This window comes from Paramacrobiotus metropolitanus, unplaced genomic scaffold, assembly GCF_019649055.1.
Source record: "Paramacrobiotus metropolitanus isolate TYO unplaced genomic scaffold, Prichtersi_v1.0 Parri_scaffold0000054, whole genome shotgun sequence".
In the NCBI taxonomy this organism is placed as follows: domain Eukaryota; kingdom Metazoa; phylum Tardigrada; class Eutardigrada; order Parachela; family Macrobiotidae; genus Paramacrobiotus; species Paramacrobiotus metropolitanus.
Window position 1 is genome coordinate 876,855 of NW_026570274.1, and position 22,600 is coordinate 899,454.

A 22,600-nucleotide genomic window follows, 5' to 3' on the forward strand; every position below is an offset into this window, starting at 1 on the left:
AAAACCGTGCCGAACCCTGATGTCTTTGTGGGCATAATTCGCAGTACTAAAAGTATAAGCTGTGGATCGGCAGGATAAACCTGGACTATGTATTGATTTAGTGAAATACAATGCTCTGTTCATCTGCTGGCTGAATTAAGCGTTAGCAAGGAGCAGTTACAGTAATTAACAGGAAAATTTGAAGATGAAAGTGAATGACTGTACCATTTGTACAGCAGCCTACAGACTGTACTGTACAAGGATGTCAACTCTAGTGTAGGTAGTGCCATGCACAGTCTTTGTTAATCTTGTAAAAAAACTAACAAATTAACTAACTAACAAGCTAACTAACTAACAAGCTACAGCCGTCAGAATAACAATAGTGCAAGTGCGGGAAAATTGCTTGCCAGTCAAATTCTACTCTACTCTAAACATTAAAAACCCAACTAAATTCTCTATCCACCCGTGTATTAAGAGGTAAAATGTTTAGCACACCAGTCAGTTCGCAAATTTTCCGGCTCATAAAATGCAGAAGTTCGTTTGAAGTCGCGCAAAACATTTACGTGTGCTGTGTGCAATATTCTAGTGTGTGTAATGTAGGGAAGAATTCTGTAGTTTGCATACTGGCACAAAAGACGCCAAATTTATTAATTCACAGCTAGCATTTCCCTGTAATTCTAATTCAGCGGAAATTCAGTAATTCAGCGGAAATTAAAGTTCAAGTACGCGAAATTATTAACATCGATTCCTTTTCAGTATGCAAACTTTTAACAGTATGGTACAACATTAACATTTTGACAGCTGCTGATCTCCGAACGGAAGTCGAATACATTCCCCGCTGCACATGTTTGTACCAAGGGCCTCAGCGGCGTCGAGCTCTTGTCGCAATAGCACCACCAGGGACTGCACTGTCCAATGGAGAACCACCAGTTATTGGGCAAATCCCGTGCTTGGCAATTCGCCAGAGTGCACATGCTAGACGTGGCCGTTGGCACGGGAGTCGTCCAGACGGTGGTGTTGGCCGGGAGACCGGCCGCTTTCTGGCAGTAGGTAGCGCTGGTGGCCAAGCACGTGCGAGTGGTCGCGTCGAAGGCTTTCCCGGTGCCGCACCCATACCACGCCCCGGTTCCACCAGTGCATTTACAGTAGTTCGAACTACAGGGCGCGGTGGCGTAATTGCCGTTAGCCTTATTGGCACAGAATGTCGGATCACACCAGTCAAAACCACCGGTCGGGCGACCGGCCACGGGAGCGGCGGTGGTGGTCGTTGTTGCCGCGGCGGTCGTTGTGGTTATCGGCACCTGGGTCACCGCTGCGGTTGTCGCTTGTGTGGCTGTTGACGACGTAGCACCGCTGCAGGCAGGAATGGAACTCGTACTGACGCAACCCATGGTGCTGGCCGAAGCGTCGTACGACTGACCGGTCGGGCATGTGAAGACTTTGGGCGCGTTGACGTTCTTCCAGTCCCATCCATTGCTCGTGGCGTTCCATACACCGGTCTGATAACTACAAGCGCAGTACTGGTTGGAGCAGACGTTGGCTGAGGTCATCGCGTACTGTTGACGGCCTTGGCATCCCGTTACATCGCAAGGTATGCTCTGAGTGGATGTCGTTGCGGTGGGGTTGACTAATCCGGCAACAATGTAGTCTTCGATGCCTAGGTGGTTGATGCCGCGGATGAACTTCACGGTCCCGTTAATGCCCCAGCCGTAGCCCCAAGAATTAGCAATCAGCCAGTAGTCAGTGCCGCTTTCGGTGCCCCACCCGATCAGTTTCATGGCGTGGCCTCCGGAGTAGTTACCAGTGACATGTTGATAAACTCCTAAAAACCAAAAGGTCATACACGGTTTTTTTTCAAAATGGAACATCAACGTACCGGATTTGTATGCGAAGAAGTCAGAATATACCGAGATGCTGACCGTCATCGGGCCGTTGGTCATCAGTTCGTACTGAATTTGGTGAATTACCGTGTCGGTGGTAGCGATGGATGCGGCGGCTCCGCCCGAATTATTGGCAAAGTTATTTCCCAGTGCGTACCAGCTGGAACCTGTATAGTTAAATACGTTTTTTAATAAGAATGCTGATAAAGTACATACGCTCCACTGAAGAGTATAGCTAAATTAAGGCGTTAAAAACTTACCATATGTTTTGTTTTGGCTGTAATTAATGGCTGAATTGGAGCAGGTTTGGGTGCACTGACTGGTGGATGTAGCGGTCGCTGCAGCCTGAGTGTAGGATACATACGGCATGCATCCTTGGTTTGTCGTGCTCTGGTAGTCGCCACCGGTCACAATACCGCTGCTAACGGCCATGGCATAGGGTACTCGAGGATCATTTCCGTTACTGCAACGTCAGCCGTGTTATGAAGCACTCAAGCAAAGTATAGCATTTTTTAAATTAAAATAACAAGATTTTTACAGCAATAATTAAGCGCCACTGCGGCACTTTTCAGAATCTGTACAAAGCTCTGTGTTTTTTGGCAGCTTTGTAAGTTATACGGTACATTGAACATAATTTTTTGGAATTGCAGTGCGATTTGTCTGGTTAATTAATTGCAGCCGGGAAAAATTGAATCGAAATAAATGACAGCTGTTTTAAAAATAATCACGTACCAATAGTTTTGATTGCTCCCTCCACTGCAGACAATCAAGTCTTGCACCGATAATTTCCGGTAAGAATTAGCACTGCCACTGGCAATGCAATAACGGTCGGACAGCGAAGAAGCTCCTGCGTGCGCCTGACAAAAACTAGTGTTAAAGTTCGTTTGCTCACCTTATAAATGAGAATATACAGCAGCAACATCAAATATTCACCGAGGTCACAGCTTACCCAGCAAGAACCGCATTGACCTTGATCGCGGATTTCCTTCATGCTGACGCAGTTGGGCCATTGGGTGCGCACATCGAAACTGGCCGGTAGTGCCACACGGCGGACGGAAGGAGCCGGTGCAACGTGGGGGTCATTGATGGTGGATGCTTTAGTGGGAATTATGGTACCGCACAGAGTCTTCAGCTCGTCATGCTCCATGCCGGTGAAATCGTTCTCCGCCGGCTCCCATATGGCGCCGCGTTGCTGGTTCTTGAAATGCTCCTTGACTTTCCTAATCCAAACAACGACATTTTTAAAAGGTCACAAAGAAAAGCAGTTTATTGGGATTTGTTTTAATTTTACCATGCTGTTTGAATTATTAATTGGTGAACACGGTGTTTTAACAAAGTCTGCAAAGAAAACGAAAAAAATTGACCTTACTGGATGTTGTCGCCATGCAGTTTGTTCAGCTTCGCGCCTCGCTTAGCTGCTACTACAGTAACGCCCACCAATAAGACAGAAACCAAACAAGTTGCGATATGCATGTTGGGCCCGCGGTAAGCAATGATAAGAAAAAAAATTTTCAAATGCAAACGGAATATGGATACTAACGTCCATCTCAAGGATTTAAATACGAAGTTTTGGCAAGCGTTTGCTGTTTTGCTGACGTCGCTGCTCACGGGATGACTTTCTACGTATTACTTCTGACGAACTGCGAGGTGTCACGGAGTTTTGCGGAAACCTGGACCAATTAGCGGAAAATGGACCCTGGGTTTCCCGTTATATACTGCAACTATGACATATTCGGTGCCCATTTACCTGTACGATAACGACATCATAAGTGGTAACCCAAACTGTTAAAAATCTGCTGCGTTCAGACAACACACACTTGTTTATCACAGCAGATTTTGAATGATGCTGTTAACCTGATAAATTCCGCAAACGTGCAATAAACCGCCAACCGGTATCCAAGAAGTCTTTATGAAATACTCATATTATAGCCATACTTACGTTCATTGGGGGTTACCAGCCGTCCCTGGCTCCGTCATCACCTTACCACTTAAAGTTGATTCACAGCAAAGGCACCGTTACGCTCCCGGCTAAATGTTCCGTTTATGCTTTGTTTTCCTTCGCCCTACACAAGCTATTAGTTTTATGAATAAATGTCAATTTTTTCATTTCGGCACTACTGTTGATAGTGTTGCATGGACTGATCTTGCTGATAACTGATTTACGTAATTATGCAAGCCAGTAGCCACTAGTCTGGCACTGACCTTTGCAGACCTTCGAATTTAACTACGTATATACATATACTATTTTACAATTCGATGTTTTTATTTATTCAGTTAAGGGTATAGAGTTTCATTATGTATTTGTATTGCTAACAATACCGAATATTGTAGGCACCAGCGTAGCGTGCAAGAAGAGTGAGCTTTTGGTTGGTTTTGTTTACGATCGGGTTATGTAGTATTGTGTTATTAAGCGGTACTCTGTACATGCACGTGGTTGACACTACATTGCTCACGAACTGAATAAAAATGTTAGCAATAATTAAATACAGACAAAGAAATCATACTACATATATACGGGTATATCATGGATTATTAAAAATACGAGTTGATCACACTTTGGATGAAAACTATAGTTATGGGAAGTAATAAGGATATCCCTGAAGTATTTGAGCAGCGTAAATTAAAGATTAAGTTTTGTATATACTGCAGTATAATACAATTAATTTCGAAGTCCTGGTGCATGTTTTGAAAATTGCCACATCGGGATGTGTATACCGCGTATCATTTACAGCCGGATAATTTTTCTTTTTTCCTTGCGGCTTAATTGTTCATAAACGTTCAATTCCAAGGGGCTTCCGGTAAACAGGCGTATCGGACATATCGATCGTGATATAGCCCAGAAACAATTAATAACGCATGTGTCTGTACTTAAGCATTGCGTTTCTGAACTTCTTCACTAGCCGCACGTTCGTTATTCCGAGTGGGGTACTGAGCGTCGAACAAGAGATTGCCGCTTTATTGTGGTACCAGTTGTATGTAAGTTTCACAAAAATTCAACGGATACGCGGTTACTGACGTACCTGGTTTAGCATCAGTTTGCACGCACGTTGTGACGCAAAAACCCGCTGCACATTTGCCGAACCGGTATGTAAGTACTTCTTGAACGAGTAAAACAAGAATACGAGTACCGTACGATATTAATCAACATACAGTACCTTCATCGTACGCACACACGGAACAAAGGAATAGTTTTTAATATATTATGCTAGAACACTCTAAGTTCCTTATAAAATTGCGCATAATAAAATGTAATTAATAGTGCAACAATATTATCTTTAACAACTACCAGGAGATCTATAGTAATTAAAAGGAAATATATATATAACTCTGTACAAAGTACATATAACATACATGTATTTTCTGTTAATTATGTACGAGTATTTGTACATATCTATCTGTATATAGCGTAGCGTATTGACTGTATTCCATACGCTAGAATTTTGGTTTACCTTTGTAAAATTAGATAATTGATTTCATGGTCATACACAATATATGTTAGTATATATATTGCTTACCATGTAGACGGTTTGAAATTTTTAGCTTATCCACGTACGCCAGCGGTTCAGGCAATTGTTAATGTATTTCGCGGACAGGAAATTATTTTTCAAGAACTGCGATTTGCGGGCCAACAGGGATCAAATTTTGCATTGTACTTATATATTGCTGTTAACGTTCACATCAGCGGACGCTGAATTTGGCATACCCAGCCTGCATTTATTTAACGGATGATAAGCGGCATTTACGGTGCTGGCTGATTTTTTATGGCCTTTGAAATCTGTTTACTTTTCGAGCACCATCCTTTACAAATTGTGCGTTCGCATCTGGCTCGCATTTCAGTTTATCATTGCCCGCAGATTTATATTATCCCCAATTATGCAATGATCCTCGAACTGCATGCTATCCTGCACCTTCACAACACCACACGCCGATGACCCAACATCGTGGTGAACTGTTAAAAGAAAGCCATCTTCCATGAAAAGGACTTTGGCCTGAACTAAAAATAACCAGAGCGTTACCGGCGTGTATTGGCAAAATATCCTGTCATTAAAGGCACACACATGCCGTTTGCCGGCTGCAACAGCGATTCTGATTTCTTTCCTCGTTTAGCATCGTAAAAATCCGCTCGCTTGGACGGCTTACAGAGTGGCGCATTGATCTCGGAGATGATGCGTGCTTTATGGCATATTTACAGCAAAATGTGGCTTTTTAAACTTGTCCGGAAGGCAGCTGTGCAGCGGAAACCGAACGGGGACTGTGTATGTGTGCCGGTGCCAGAAATCGATGGAAGATCGGCGGACGGGTGTGTAGTGTGTTACCGTATCAGCCGGTCTTTATGGAATTGGCGCCAAAGCCAACCGGATATAAGAGTGCATGATGATACTGCTCTCTCCATACAGCAACATGAATGCATCCTTGTAAATGATCCTTTTCGCCGGCGAACATCATCTTTTGACCCCTGTTCGTGTTATGAGGACGCTCATTACTTCTCGCATTCGATTGCATAAAATGCGCTCCCATTTATCTGATGATTGTATTAAATTTGATTTTAAGAAATCGGTTGACCGTGTTAAATTACCGACTGCAATTACCCATCCGTAGATTATAAAAATCGTTAAGCAAGCGGGCAAAGCCGGTTTGCGGTTATAAGACCAAACAGTAAATATTTAAAAATTTAAAAATTATATAAAAATTTAATCGTGGTTATTTTAAATTTTTTCAAAAATATGGATGAATTGTAAAACGATTTAAAGAAGTGAAATTAAAAGTTTTACGATTCGAAAAAAGCAATAGTACACTTTTCAAAATAAAATAAAATCCTGATTATGAAAGATTTCGTTGCGCTTTTAATTTTCACATTTCACTGCCATGCGACAGAGGTTGACCAGTATGTCACGATCAGCTAGTGAGCCAAATATTCAGCCCATCATTCCGGTAGTGAAAATTAATGGGATCATTCTAACTTTCTGATTATTCATCAGGCGTGAAATGGCCAGACAGACAGTCTGCATTATCTGCTTGCCGAATCAATTACTAATTAACAAAATTAAGGCTTGTAAATCGCAATGACACCTGATCAAATCGGATAAACGCACAGTCATTTGCAATAATGAGCGAAGTTTTTGCTGGCTGGCTCCGCCCTCCACCGCGCTTGACTGACAACCTGTCAGACAGACAGCCTGAGCCTGATTCAGCCTACGTACGTACGTACAGCAGTTGTGGTGGGCGTGCCCAGAAGCCAGTCAGCAGAAAAAGCCGAACGCATGGTGCAGCTGATCACTTTTCACTTGCACTTTTTTTTACACCAGAATGGGCCGCGGCAAAATTAAGCCATATTTATCCAACAAATGATTACACACTCGAGTGCTATGAATCAAATGTGGTGCGGCTTTATGGTGGGTTGTTGATATCGGCATTCCTGGAAACTTCGCGTTTTTTATTTATTCATCAGGCCCCGTTCGTTGTTTAATCCGGTTGGAGCTTTTGTTGGCCTCCTTTTGTATCGATCGGGAAACAGCGCGTGTTGATTCGCACGAAACGCGGGAACAGTGAAATTTCTGGAGTGTGATTGTGGGATTCTGGCTGCCTTCTTTTCGGTTGTTTTTGTTTAGACTGTGCAGAAAAATGCCTGAGCAGGTATGAAAATCATCTTCTTATCAAAAGTCGACTTCAAGCTTGTTTCCTGTGCGTTCGTGCATCTCGAACCATTTTGATTATTATTTAAAATTTATTTAATCTATCGTCATAGCTTTCCGTGAATTTAAAGAACGATTTATTGTTGAAACGGCTGAATGCTGTTTAAAATTGATATCTGTTAAATTGATGCCTAATAGTTCAGTAAAATTGTATTTTATAAGTTTTTGTTGTGTTGGTAAACAAAAACATCAAAACAGTAAGTGTTTATTTTGGTGCGATTTCAGTACAAAAAATTATATCATTATTATCATGTCATTATTTTCCATTTGCACAGAAATCCCCATCCGACCGGCTGCAGCGCACGGAAAGCGGTCACAATCTGCCGCCGACCTCCTTATCCATGGTCAGTTTACAGCAGAACGCCCAGCGTGTCGGCTTCCTGCTCAAGCACGAAAAGGGCTTCTTCAAAAGCCTCTTTGGACGCTCGTGGAAGCGGAAGTACTGCATTCTCAGTGGATACCATTTCTACTTCTTCAAAAATAAGGTATGAATGCAGGGAATGCGTTATCAGTACTTTATCATGCACTGTGCAATGGAATGACAACATTTCTCGGAATGCAGCAGCATGTGGCGTTTCATTGAATTTATATGATTACAGTTAATTTATCTTCCCTTTTTTCCAAAGCGGTAGAATAGATTAGACAGTACTCGTAACGTAAACAATGGCGATTTCCGGTGGAAGAGCCTCGGCTCGCTAGTGCCCAGCAGACGGCCAGTAAAGCCGGTTGTGACACGTTCGGTCATGCGCGTTGCTCTTGGATAAGACTGACCATCGCCCGGTTAGGCCGGTTGCGTTGGACAGCATCAGATAAAGCACGCCGCACCGGATATCCGGCTTGTCATCCATTGTTCGGTGCTAGATCTGCGCAGTGCGCACGATAGCGAGAGGCTAAGCCGCTAATATGTATAAAAGGTGAATTGATTGCTTTTGTTTATGGGAAAATTAATAGCGCTTGAATTTTCTTGAATTACGGTGTTTGGTTTTGGGTTTTACAGCAGAATACATTGAAAAATGATATCACATGGCAAATATTTGCTTAAGTAAATAGCGTAATAAATGAATTAACTAATTTAGTAGTGGCGGTGCTGTTTGAAACAAAATACAGTAAGTATATATAGAGCTATGTTTGTTTGTTGTTAGTATTATTTTGAAAATATTAGCAAATATGGAAATTGATGTACTGATTAAAGAATAACGCTAGATGTGTGAAACAGAAATATCTACAGTGTTTTCTTGGTTATTTTTCTTTTGAAAACAGTTTTTATAAACAATTATTATTTTTATTATAAATTAGTAGATATGTTGATGAATGTACTAATTAAACGAAAGCGCCGCTGTTTGGAACATAATACCTGTAGTGTTTTCTTTATTATTTTCTTTTGAAAATATTTATTATTTTTAATATAAACAGTTATATAAATTAAACTAATTATTATTGTTTACTATGAACAATTATTTTGTAACAATTATTAAGTATCAATTTACTGGTGCAACAGTATATGCAGCTTGTCATTTAGCGGCCTGTGTTGATTGCGGGCGAAATGGTGTCAATGGCAACATGATGCCAATTTTAAGCCGGGTTGATTTGTTTGCGGAGATGAAAGATTTGTGCTGCCGGGTGGACGTATGTACGCGGGGGGAATCAACTATAAATAACCAGAGGATTTTTGTGTTTTGTAGAAAGGAGCGGGCAAAGACGGCGGCAGTAATGGAGTGATCAATCTGCGCTACTTTGATCAGTGTACCCTGCCCACGGAGAAACAGTGCAGTTTGCCACATGTCTTCCGCTTATCCAGCAGCCAGAAGAGCGATAATTATTCATTCCTTTTCCAGGTCAGTTTGTATCTCTGGTAATGGGCTTCCAGAAGCTCCGGGAATTAGCAGCTGACCGCCTTAAGGTCAAAGGACGCTTTTGTTATGCGGCCGAGAAGTTGCTAATCGATTGTGGAATGCAAAAAAACATTTCGGAGTCTTTGCAAAATTAATGACAAAATAATGATCGCGAGCTATCCTAACGATTTCAAAAAAATTGTTGGCTATTTTTGGAATGCGGGACGAATTCTTATTTTGACTTTTAATTGAAGTAGAGCATTTTGTATAAAATAAATTCATAAAAAATACTTTAAATAAGAAAAGTACTTTTTGTAAATAAAGTACTTTTAAAAAATAAATAAATTGCTTGTGATTTAATTTTTGAATGTAATTTATAAATATCATGTAATTCTTTTTTCCAGATTTTAGTAATGTACGAAAATTGCAATTTTGAACGCCAAAATTAACAATAACCTTCCGCCTTTATTGTTATCTCTATTTCCGCGGTGTTCGTTTCGCGATACGACGGGATTGTGCGGCGTTTGTAGCGGTTGGCCATTGGCCCTTTTCACTGATGGTCGAGTGATTTCCGCTGACCGGTATCGGTTGTGCGCGTTCATGTCGCGCCACCGGGAAATGATGCGCGAGGACTGATAATTAGCCGGAAGACGCTCTGGTCATGATTGACAGTGATATGGATGGTCATTTTTGATTATTATTTGTAGGCCGACTCTGTCGACGAGATGCAGCGATGGATGACAGACATTCAGCTGGTGATCTTCCAATGCCAGACCCAAGGCCGCACCAGTGCCGGTCCGCAGGCCGCCTCCCGGCAGGGCAGTCAGCCGGGCAGTCCGTTGGCCGCGCGTCAGCTGGATCCCGCTGTCCACGATCACCACAACCGGCACAGCAGCATACCGGTAAGAAAATAGACATGTGCTAGCGTTATTTATTGAATGTTATAGGTATTTTTATTGTGTTTAAGTACTTATTCTTGCTTTTTTAATTTTTATGTAATGATTTTCTTTCAGTTGTTTTTATAAATTTGTTTCCACTATGCACATTGTACTGCATAAATCTTTTATTTAGTGGTATCTTCGGATTTTTTTCTGTTTTATTTCTGTTTATTACTTGTCGGCCTTTCTTTTTTAACAAATTTGTGAAAAAGCAGCGAGATTAACTTCCTTTTCTTTGTACGAATTTTCCGGTGGATACACGATCAATGGATATTTTTTTTGTTACATACTCGTACTAGCTTCCCCCAGTTGCAGCATTATACGCCGCTTATGGCAGTGTAAATTAATATCGACTTTATTTTTTATCGTTTGATTTTTGTCTGGTGTTTTGCTGTCGTCTAGGCAGATTAAATTTTAAACATATTCAGTTTTCAAATAGCTTATGTTGAACCAGATGAGGGTACCTTTATACAACGTTGCTAAATGAAACCGGTTTTTTAAGTTATGCGCCTGTCTTACCAATTAGTACTTATCATAACGTTCCCACGCGATCGCATTTTGTTGTCCATGCTTCTCAAATGCAGGCAGGCCACTTCACCTGGATTATTCACCTAAATGCACAATGACCACGTGTTGTTGCATAAGGATTAGCCATTCATTTGAAAATTGAAAGTTTAACGGCTTTGCGGAAAATTGCTTGGTTATTTAATAGCTGCTTTTGAACTGCTGTAGTTATTAACTGTGCATTATTACGGTTTTTCATCCCGTCAACCGTAATTTTAATTAACTACTCGTACGTAGTAAATTATTTTGTTCGTAAAAGCCGTTGCGCTGTTTAATTCGTACCTGCACAAAAATAAAAAAGAAGAAAGTATAATAGCCCGATCAATATTTTATTAATTTTTGCCGTAATGTTTTTCGAAAGTTGTTTCTGGAAAACGTTGCGGATTGTTTGACCTGTTCAGCATCTTTTCAATTTATAAAAAAACAATTCATTTGTTTTTGCATTTTTTTAAATTCTGAAGCTTGGTTTTTTTCGTCTGTCATTGTACTTGTACATGGAGATATAAGCGGTTGCCGTCCGGTGAAAATCGATATTTTGGCGCTTTTAAATGGCCATCACTGCCATTGCAGCTGTCAAGTGGCGGAAAAATAATATACTTGCCAGAAAAATGCGGTCATATCGTTGACGAGACATAATTTGGGTTGATGAAAAGTAAAACGGATGCACACAGACGACTAGCCGACAAATGCTCGCTCGCCTGCATAATTGTAATGGGCCGACGGAATCATCAATTATTATTATGGGTTTGAGCACGCATTGCGGCTGCACACTGCATTTGATGAATGCACAACAGTTGCATCGGACATGGAGATCGTTACCAGTTTACCATCTAACTAACATAAATTATTCTTAGCTTTTATCGCTGTTTACGACTTAATTACGTATTTTATGGATGCGACTACATAAGTAACTGGGGAGCTGTAAAGACGTAAACAACAGCATCTGGAAACAGAAAATGTAGCCTGGTCTGTTTCTTTCTGGTAATTTGTAATTGTAATATATTTGTAATAGTAATTTGTAATATCAGCAGTCGTTTTCACCGAAATTTTTTTAAATTTTATTCCAAAATAATGTAAAATTAATGCGAGTACTGTAAATTAATTCGACTTTCGTCCAGCTCTTTTAATCTTCAATCAAATTGCACGTCCCTTATATGCGTATACTGTTATTTATAGAAGGGTATTAAAGAAATTTACTGCGCACTGTGCGCAGGTGTTTTTTTCTGTACGACGCCATAATGTGAACATATCCATTATCCACTGCAGGAATCGGGATCAGCCGGAGTGTACCGCACCACATCTTCCGGCGATGAAAGGGACGGTGGCGATTACGACAATCAAGAACACGAGCCGGCGTCGCGCTCCGAATCGCGCAATGCCAAACCAGTGGAGATGTTGGTGCCGAGAATGCCCAAATACAATCAGGTACAAATAGAGACTTCGGAAAATTTGAATACTATAGTACATACTACATAGTACATACGAAAATGTAAAACAGCCGCTCTGTTGCGGTGCATCATATACTTCTTGCTGAGTCTTCTCTGTGGAATGATGAACCAAATTTTGCTTCTATTTTGACCGGTCAATTTAGCGGGGTTTTTTTTACCAGTTTATACTGCAGTTATATTTCATAATTTATATACTCGTATTTTCCCGTCAACTTTACGGGCATTTGAACCAGATTTTTTGCCGCAGGTCGTCAGTGAACTGCAGCTGAAACTCCACCGCCCCGACCCCTCGGACACCTCCCCCACCCCCCACAAACCCGCTTCCCGCCACCCCAGCAGCGTCCCGCCGGTGTCCCCGCGTCCCGACTCCTCCACCAGCTCTTCCGGCTCCTCCTACCCACCCCACACCCCTCCCGGCCACGTCATCGAACCCCCGGCGCCCTTCCGCCTACCGCCTCTCCCCGCCACACCCGGCCTGAAATCCCCGCACAATCTTGACGCCCAGTTCGACAGCGTCCTGCAGATGATGGAGCATCTGCAGACGGAGGTGGAGGAGGAGCACGTCAACGGGGTGGCCTACGCCGTGCCCTACAAGAAGGACCAACGCCCCGCCGTCCCGCCAAAACCCAAACGGGAACTGTACGAGAACCTCCTGGCTAACCACGTGACACTGCAAGTGAGTCCTGTGGTGGGTGTGACGGGATGAAAATGCGATGGCATGGAACGTGTCCTAACATTTGGATGTACTGTATTTGTTATTTTTCCCGGCAGCTTTTGGCGTGCTGTGAATCAAACACGAAGCTTGTTGGTGTGGCTGAATGATAATCAGTGTTCTTGGCTTTTTGTTGTTGGGGGCTCGGCTCGCGATGTTAAGGGGTGATGGGGGTGTTTGCTTTAACAGAGTGGGTGTGCTGCATATCCGTAGGACGTGGAGAAAATGTACATGATGGCGTGTAAGGCGCTGATCCGGGCGGAAACGGCCAGGGAGGCGTACGAGGGACTGCTCAGCGAGGCCAGGATCAAGCAGCGACACCGTTATGCCAATATACGCGACTTCTATTGTTAACGGTTTAACCACATTGTCAGATTTGAGATTGTACACTACAACACTATTATTTTATTGTTTGTGTCAGATGGAAATGGTGATTGTTGTTGTTTTTGCTATGCAAATTAAAGTACATCGTAAGAATTAAATGCCTGGCTTGTCATCGGATATCCACCGCTTTAAAATTTTAAAAGTTTTATTACGAGTGAACGGTCGCACATTGAAAGAAATAATGTTTTTCACGTTACGTTTCAAGTTCTTCATGTTAAAAGAAGAAAGCAGTACTTACTCAGCACGGTTTAACAAAATTACTTAACTGCAAGTCGGCACTTCAACGCACAGTAAAACGTTTAGAGTTTATTTATAATTTTATATAGGCTACTTCTCTCTGTGGAAGCAGGAAATTTTATATAATGTATATAAATCGACATCAAATTTTTTATATTTTCTCTGCACGCATGCTGAATATGAATTGTCCACTTCTTCCGTTGGTTGTAAAGAATTACGAAGCATTATTACGCTATGATTCTCTGTGGTATGGGTATTCGGGAATATTTGCAATAATTAACAATAAAATGATTTTATGCACGAAATGTTTTTCACGCGGACACGGTGGTCAGTGGTCACTGGACAGTGGACACTAAAAATTACTAATCGATAGAAGTAGGCAAAGCTCCTGCAAAGTTGCAAACCGCCTAACAAGCACATGTACAGTCGATCTGCAGTCTGTCTGCACAGAGCGGCATCTGCTTTATGTAAACGATCTGATACGAATTTAATGGCCTTAAACCAGATTTATGCGTCTTTCTACGCTTTCACATCGTAAGAATCTCCATTATTATCCTATAAGCTGATCGCGATCAAGATTATTTCTGCCCGCTTTCATAATGATCAAAATAAATGGACATTCCTTCGTCAGTCGCACATACACAAGACTGAAGAGGCCGCCAAAACCGGTCAGGCCACCGGCACCGACACAGACACGATAAACGCTGACTCATCACTACTCGTGCGTTGACTGCAGTGGCTGGCTCGCAGTAGCAGCCACTCCCTGTATGATATCATCAATTTTCACTCTTCGCCCAGTACCCAGCTGGTTCTGTCTGTACTCTTGTAGAGTGCTGCACTTTTTGATTTCCTGATATTTTCGCGATTCTGTTCCTCCCTGATTCCTTTTATTTTTCCGAAGGACTATGCATTGTACATTTTGAGCACAGAAAGAACGTTGTGTCTGTGTTTGTTGTTGTCCACTCTGCACTCCGCGCTGTCAACGGTCGCTCGCGGTTTTCCTGCGCCAGAGCAGAGTGCAGTGGTGCTCAGTTCCTGGTGCGCTCTCTGGCTCTTGCAACATCTTTTGACCGTGAATTTCTGAGCAGATCGTACCGTTGGCATTGAAGGCAGTGCGGAGAACAACGCACAGCGGAGATACACGTCTGATTGTTCAACGGGAATTCGTGCTAGCCGTTACGGCGTCACAAAGTTTCTGTACAGTACCCACTACCCAGTACCCACTTCGTTGACAGCTTTTCCATCCTGATCATCATTGTCAATTTGATTGACTATTTGCAACTTTTCGTCCTTTAAGTTTACCTTTGTGGTGGAATCCTTGCATCCCCGAGAAAGTGCACAGATCCGCTGTATTTTTCCGCAACACAGTAAGTCACCGTAAACAGGTAAACAGTAAACCGTAAACAAGCGCGTTTCATCGTGAATTGCCGTACCTGCACACTGCACAGTTCATCGGGAATTTAGTAAGTAAATCTGTAAATGATTAAATCAGTTTACTGCAAGTTGGAGAATCGCAGGAGCTCTCTGCGACGGCAGGAAATTTGGGTTTCAACCGGCGCAAGGGGTTCCCGCTGCAAAAATCAAATCAGCGAAAATTTCAGCTTAAACTGTTTAATCAGTTTATGAGTTTAATGACTTTAATCAGTTTAGTCCGTTTAAAGTTAAACTGTTTAAGGAGTATTTTGTCATTGTTTTGAATGGGTGTTATGCCATTAATAATCATTTAATCAGTGCCATCATAGTTGTCCGATTCAGTTTAGAAAGCGTAAGCAAATTCATATTTTGCACGGTTTTCGGGGCATTGGAATTTTAATAAACACACTGGAATTTTATTGAACAATCGCACAGTGCACGAGCACTTAGTGATCGTTTGAAATTTTAATGTTGTTAATTTTTTGCAAAATTGCTCGCCGAGTTTTTAAATTTTTTTTGCCAAGTGTAGCCTGTCAAGTGTCAGTATTGTGTACCGTAATAAAAAATCAGTATTTTTGCGTAATTACTTTACCGTTTTCCGTTGGAGAATAACGGTGATTGTGAATTTGAGACAGGCTGTTGCTTTTCAACAGGCGCAGGCCGCAGTGATGCCGGAAGTGGAGGTTGTGCCCGCGGCGGCGGCGGCGGTGAAGACGGAAAAAATTCCTACACGGAAAATTTATTGCGCGTACGTTAGTTGTATTGATGAAAAAATAATATTGCCGATTACGTTACCATAACTTTCGTTGCGTAATTGCAAAATTGCGAGTGCTGCGCACTTTGATGCTACGAGTCTGGACGAATGGACGATGATTCTCAATTTCTTGTCATAATTTGTGTGCAGGTACTGCGGCTTAACCGAGCAACGATTCCTGGCCTACTGCGGTGCGGAGAACTGCCAGAAGTGGTTCTGCAACGGTACTCGTGATGGTCTGAATAAAAGGTACGTTAACTGTTGGAAAGAGTAGTGCGGAATTGAGAAAACGCTTAACGCTTCTTCGGAGTTGTGAGAAAACTGAATACGAAAACAATTCCGGTTTAGGTTTTGCTGATCTGGAGATATTTCGGTTTGTGTTGCCACTTCAGCCGGATTTATAAAACGTAAAACGCGTTTACCGGTTTAGGTTTTATTTGTATTTATGCAGTTTATTTAAGCGTTCACAGTTTATATTTTTAACGAATATTATTAATCTTTTAATGCTTTTTAAATTACGGTAATTTTCAACGTCTTTTACGGTCTGATGTTGCGCTGCAAAATGAGTAAATCCGGGGGGAAACGATGATTTTGAATTATTGGCAGAAGTGCGTATTTCAAAAGTTCAGTCATGTTGCTTTGTTAATATTCGTGAAAAATTCGGGATGGCTGAGTTTTAAACAATAAATTCTAAATATTCGGTTCAGACTTGCTACTTTTACAGCCATATCGTTGCCCATTGTGGGAAGTCCAAGCACACGTCGGTGATGGTGTTCCGCGGGATCCCAGCGGGAACCTCCAAGCGCAAAAGCCAATCCGTGGACTTTATCGTCAAAAACTGCACCTACCAGCCGAAATGCGCCAAATGCAACTCCAACAACATCTTCGATCTGGGCACGGAGGATACCGCCGACCCGTACAATCCCGCACGCACCTGGTGCCGCAAACACGCCGTGGTGGAGGGGAAAGTGGGGAAGAATCAGTGGAATACGCTGGTGGCGGCGCACAAGGAGGACGAGAAGGCGCAGCAGCCGGAAGAGGTCTTCTTCATCCGGTTGCCGTACTGGTTGATGCCTGTCGTGCCCAAGGCCAGCATGAAGGACAACCGGGAGTGGTCGCTGAAAATGTGGGGTCTGGAAAAGCTAGAGAGGGAGGTGGATATTCTGGAGGAGTTTTGGCGCTGGAAGCCGGAAGGGACCAAAGATGAATTTCTGGACTGGAAGGTAAGGTTCCATCTGCATCAGTTTGAGGAAGTTTCGTATTTTTTGTTATTTCGATTGATAATACGGCACTTGACAGTTTTGAAATTAACTAAAGCGACTAAAAATTAATTAATTTCATGCTAGCAGTTTTCATTTTAAAGTTAAATGCCGTATATTACTGCACTTTTTCTCTCTGCGATTTTTCTGTTTAATTCTGGAGTTCGGTTTAATTTGTTTCGGTTCTATATTATCTTTAAAATCAAATTAATCAATCGATTCTGTTATCGCTTATAGTTTTTAATTATATTTTTCGATTTGCCGTATGTTTCTGAATAATTTTGGAATCGTAGTTCGATTGAGATCAGTATTTTGTCCTGATTTCCGTTCGTAATTCTTCTGATTTTTATATTATCTTTAAGATTAATTAATTCTGGTTCTTTGTATTAACGTTTTAAAAACTTCTGAGTTTTGGCAAGTTTCGTTGGTTTTTGCAGACGGCCGTGGATAATTTTGTCGTGACGCGGAGGGTTGACTTTTCGGACCGGCAGGAGTACGCCGCGTACTGGGACAGTCTGGTTATGGAACTCTCTCGCCAGGAGAAAGGCACCGTGGAATCCCTGCCGCCGATGCGCAACCTGGAAATCAAATGGATGAGCGCCTACGATATCGAAGTGAAAGTCCCGCAGGGTATCTTCACGGAATTCCTGGAGATCGGGCGTCCCATGGAAGTTTCCTGGATGATCCTGAAGGACGGCGAAGAGTACTCCATGTGGCAGCGCGACGCCACCATTTCGGCCCTCCGCCAACTGGATACCGGGCATGTCGTCGTAGTGCACTGCCTGTCGGCCGTCAATCCCAGTCATCATCGTGTCAGCCGTGAACTGCGCTTCCGCATGGTGTATAATGATGTGAATTATTGGCGGATGAACCAGGCGCTGTACAAACTGGAACACGATCCCAGCTGCGTCTCCCAACAGGTCGGTTCGAATTCGAACGGTTTTGAGCCGCTTTTGAATGAAATCAATTCGAAATCAAAATGAAAAACCAATTGTTAAAAATCTGTTTTCCGAATATTGTGAAATCAAATATTTAATGAAATATTGTTACGGTAGCAGCGTTATTTTCAACAGTCACTAAATTTAACTAAAAAAATTATGGTTAAATCTGAAAATTATTTGAATGGAAATAGAATATAGGTTTATTTAGATGAAAATAAAACAGTTAATTATTTGAATGGAAATAGAATACGAGTATAGAATTATTTAGATGAAAATAAATACAGTAAATTTTAATTGCAGATTCTCGAGACCCCGTTTGCTTTTGAATTGGTTTGATTAGAACCTTGAAATATGAAACTTTAGAAATTCTGATTATGAAATTTATTACGATATTTGAAATTTTGAACCTTGTCAACAGGTGCTGGACATGCTGTTGGGCCGCGTGGTGATGACACAGGAACTGCTGCATGAATGGCGCTCCAATTTCGCTTCCACGGCGTTGGAAGCGGCGGAATGGGAGAGTGATGGGGAAGAGGACGAAAAAACCGTTGCTGAGGCCCTGCCGCGCACGATGAACGGGAGTCTGGGCAAGTTCGTCCCCCCGCCCTTCCACACCGAGTACGTGGATGCCGGGAATGAGTTTCGCAGCTACAACTTTGACCAGATGATTTTGCCGCGGCTGAATCGCCGGCTGAACGAGCGCCAGCGGCTGGCGGTGGATATGGCGCTGAAGGCGCCCGTGTGCTTAATCCAAGGCCCACCGGGTACCGGGAAGACAGAAACAGCGGCGGCCATTGTGGTCAATTTTACCAAGGATCCCATGGGGAAGATTTTGGTATGTGCGCCCAGTAACGTGGCCATTGATCATCTGACGCTGAAGATTGCCAAGATCAGTAAAGATATGAATATTTTACGATTATTTGCGCATACCCGCGATGTGGAGTGCCTGGCGGAAGGGGTACGCAAGTACACGGTGTTTAGCAAGTTCAAAAAGGAGCGTCCACGGGAAGCCATTACGGAGGCGGCGTTGCGGGTTTATGAGAAGGAGTGTGTTAGAAAGGCGAAGATTGTGTGCTGCACGTGCAATGTGAGTGAGATAACATTATGGCCAAGTTTTTTCGGTATTTTCTCACCCATCACTTCATCAGTATTTATTACGTATTTTTTATTTATATTTTTTCCGTATTATACAGAGATTATACAGAGATTATTAGTAGATTTTTTCCGTATTATACATTTTTCCGTCGACATCGTAGTTACTTCTTGAGCAATTCTTATTTTCACAGATATTAACTTTTTTTATATGGTATATTTTTTCCGTATTATAGACGTCGTATTTTATTTCTGCAAAGTGTGTACGTGCTACTATGCGACACAATATTTTTATGTGTTGTCGGTATGCTAATTGTTTACCTGTTTTTGTTTCTCTGATTTAGAGTGCCGGACTGATGAGTTTGGATCGCGTTGCTTTTCCCTACGTGTTGATCGACGAAGCCGCACAAGGAATGGAGCCGGAGTGCTTGATTGCCATCACCCGGGCATGCGAAAAGGTTTCTGAACGACTTTTGGCAATGGTAATAATGGCTAATGCTGCTGTTATGTGATTTACAGTTGGTGTTGATCGGCGATCCAGCACAGTTGGGCGCCGTTGTCCGCTTTCCCAATCTGCAGAAATCCCAGCTGACCACCTCGCTGTTCCAGCGCCTGTGGAAGGTGTGTCCGTGGATGATCCTGACCCAGCAGTATCGCATGCACCCGGCTATCTCCAAAATGATCTCGCAGATCACCTACGAAGACCAACTGGTTAATGACCAATGCGTCCGTAAGTGAATTTGCCATGGTCACATCGCTAGTTGAATTTTAGTTATCGTAATGTGATTGGTTTTAAATAATTAAATTTAATTTTTTTGACACTCTAGTTGAATTTTAGTTAATTAAAAGTATTTTAGTTTTGCTTCATTTCTACTCATCTAATGACCGGAAATTCGTCAACGGTCACTGAGAGCTGGAGTTTTGTTGAACTGTCTCAGTTTTCTTTAGTTTTCTTTGTATTTCGTTTTAAGATTTCTTATTCTGCGGTTTCGTAGTTTTCTTAGGTTTTCTTATCCCTCATGGCGGTCGGGCCATGTGACGGTCGACGCGTTAATGTTTTCGGGACGCTTTTATTAGCTGTGGCTTATTGTTATCTGAAATGACTAGAGTAGTTGAATTATTTCTAAAGGAAAGTTGTGGACGTTTCTTTTTTGTGTGGTTTGCAGTGGCTCGTACATCCGCATCGATCCTGCTGAACGACATCTTCGGGATGATTGTGCCACTGCCGGATCTGGTCCGCTACCATGAACTGCTCTTCGCACCCGACGGGATGATCTACGCACGGGAGGGCATCATTCCCATGTTGTTTGTCAGTTTGGCGCGCAATGACGAGCTGTCCGGCAGTGGGACGTCGTTTGTCAATATGGCGGAAGCGCACTTCATTGCCCGCCTGGTGGCCAATATTCTGCACGAGGGCCATGTCTTCTCCATCCCGGGCCTGGAGAAGCCCCACCCGGAAGAGATTGGCATTATTACCTTCTATAACGGACAGCGGCCGCAGCTGGAAATCGAGCTCAAATGTCACCCGCGTATCAACCAGCGCTTCAAGGTGTGTACATCCTTTTCGGTCATTATTTTGCCGTTGGACAGATTTCTCTTTCATGCATCGAAATGAAACTTGCGTTTGAATTCCTAGGAATTAAATGAACGATTTGCATTGTGAAATTCCTTGTGAGCGCTTTCGTGCCTCGGCATAACGTATAGAGTGGTATCAGTTTGTGCATTCGGCTTATTTTTAAAATGGATATTTTACAACGATTTCTACGCACATTAATTTTAAGTGTAACTGTTTCTGTACAAACTTTTTCATTTTTGGTTACCAGTATATGTTTGTTGGAATGGAATTATTAAGTAATTTTACAATTTCGATTTATTGTAGCTGGTTTTGTATAGTAAATTAATACTTTCATTTGGTTTCATGAATTGTGCACTTAAGAATCCGTTACAACGCTCCTGCTGGATTTTGATGTTTCTTAACTTGTTTTCGATAGTGAGATTAAAATAATATAATAGAAATAACGTGGGTTGTACAGTTTGTATCGATTTGGTTTATAATGGTAAAGATGCTGATATGTTGTGTGCTATGTGTAGGATATCGAGATTAACAGTGTGGATGGGTTCCAAGGCCGCGAGAAGGACATCATTATTTTATCGTGTGTTCGCTCCGCCGACTCATACCGCGGCCGGCGCACCCTTGGCTTCACCGACGACCCGCAGCGCCTGAACGTGGCCATGTCGCGCGCGCGCAAGGCCCTGATCGTCGTGGGCAGTTGGCACATCTTCTATCATTCCGACATGTGGCGTCGCTACTTCCGCTACATTCCCGTCATCCAGGCGGAGACCGTGTGCCATCTGCTACCGCTGCCCTGCAGCACCAAACCGCCCTGCAAGATCTGCCCGGATGATCAGGGGCTGCGCATCCAGCAGGCCATGGTCAATATGGGACACTAGTGCTTTTTTGTATTTTGTAACGCTGGTCGTTCATGCTGTATGTTGTGCTTTCACTGGAATTAACTGCTGGTCAAACCGTTATCGCGCTTGTCGCTTGATGATGTGGGGATTTTTCTTGGGTGGAGTTTTTGTTGCTGCGTTTTACGTCTTTTTTTATCGCGTTGCACCGCTTGTTAACCACATTCGGCCTTTTTTTGTAACGTTGAAATGGGCGGAGCATGCTGATTCGCTGACGGCGGAACAGGAGCGAGCTTTTTGTGGGAACTGCTCAGCCGAAGTCGATTGAATCGACTTTTTGTTCAGCTAAAATAAAATTACTAACAATACATACGTGATACGTTTGTGTTATTGTAATTGCTGTTCGGACCCCCAGACCGCAGTTTTAGCGGTTTAACACGCTTCACGCTGTGCACAAAATTTAAGAAATTCATTCGTCAAATAATTATATTGCAGTAGGTAAGCGTGCTCCGTAGTCTGTATAAAACAATTTGTTATTCACGTTATATACCGGTATGTTATTAATATTAAATAAATCAGTGATTGGCTGTTCGATGCACTGGAAACAACGGTTTCCGGTGCGTTTGTAACTTAGAACACTCTACGGTAATTTCTCGCATCGGGAAACATGCGATCGCCAGAACGATTGCAGTCGTGATGAACGATATAAACTGTGCTGGAAACCTTGCATTCCATACTCAGGGGTCGGTTCTGAGTCTTCTGACATGAAGGTGATGAAACGGCAGCGCGTTCGAAGTCCTGAATAACTACGAGTACCGAAAACATGTGCCGGTTCCGGTACTTATGAAGTGCATTAGGTGCAAGTACGAGTAGCGAAATATTTTGAACAGTTAACATATAATTTTCTACTTATAAAATTAGTCTATTTACTATCACAATAATTATGTAGAAATTTGAAAATTATATTATGTGAAATTATTGCTGCAGTTTAGTACTGGATGCGCGTTTCCACCATGAATAAACTGAAGTGCAGTTAATAAATAGCGCGGAATTAAGTATACTATT

General features: G+C 42.4%; 3 protein-coding genes across 3 annotated transcripts; 2 read left to right on the forward strand and 1 right to left on the reverse strand.

Annotated features, from left to right (window-relative positions):
- Positions 1-594: 594 nt before the first annotated feature.
- Positions 595-3,381, reverse strand: LOC129592695 (uncharacterized). The gene is made up of 6 exons (XM_055488794.1): positions 3,229-3,381; positions 2,809-3,079; positions 2,592-2,716; positions 2,120-2,322; positions 1,856-2,026; positions 595-1,801 (listed from the first exon to the last, which is right to left on the reverse strand). The coding sequence occupies exons 1-6, from the start codon at positions 3,330-3,332 to the stop codon at positions 747-749; spliced, it is 1,929 nt and encodes a 642-aa protein (XP_055344769.1). The 5' UTR covers positions 3,333-3,381; the 3' UTR covers positions 595-746.
- Positions 3,382-7,135: 3,754 nt separating this feature from the next.
- Positions 7,136-13,542, forward strand: LOC129592598 (PH and SEC7 domain-containing protein 1-like). The gene is made up of 6 exons (XM_055488672.1): positions 7,136-7,493; positions 7,828-8,037; positions 9,235-9,387; positions 10,092-10,286; positions 12,153-12,311; positions 12,582-13,542. The coding sequence occupies exons 1-6, from the start codon at positions 7,482-7,484 to the stop codon at positions 13,038-13,040; spliced, it is 1,188 nt and encodes a 395-aa protein (XP_055344647.1). The 5' UTR covers positions 7,136-7,481; the 3' UTR covers positions 13,041-13,542.
- Positions 13,543-14,466: 924 nt separating this feature from the next.
- Positions 14,467-22,026, forward strand: LOC129592583 (uncharacterized). Its single transcript, XM_055488650.1, has 10 exons — positions 14,467-15,034; positions 15,734-15,828; positions 15,985-16,083; positions 16,559-17,057; positions 17,531-18,013; positions 18,453-19,121; positions 19,471-19,584; positions 19,646-19,856; positions 20,293-20,675; positions 21,218-22,026. The coding sequence occupies exons 2-10, from the start codon at positions 15,749-15,751 to the stop codon at positions 21,575-21,577; spliced, it is 2,898 nt and encodes a 965-aa protein (XP_055344625.1). The 5' UTR covers positions 14,467-15,034; positions 15,734-15,748; the 3' UTR covers positions 21,578-22,026.
- The last annotated feature ends 574 nt before the right edge of the window (positions 22,027-22,600 follow it).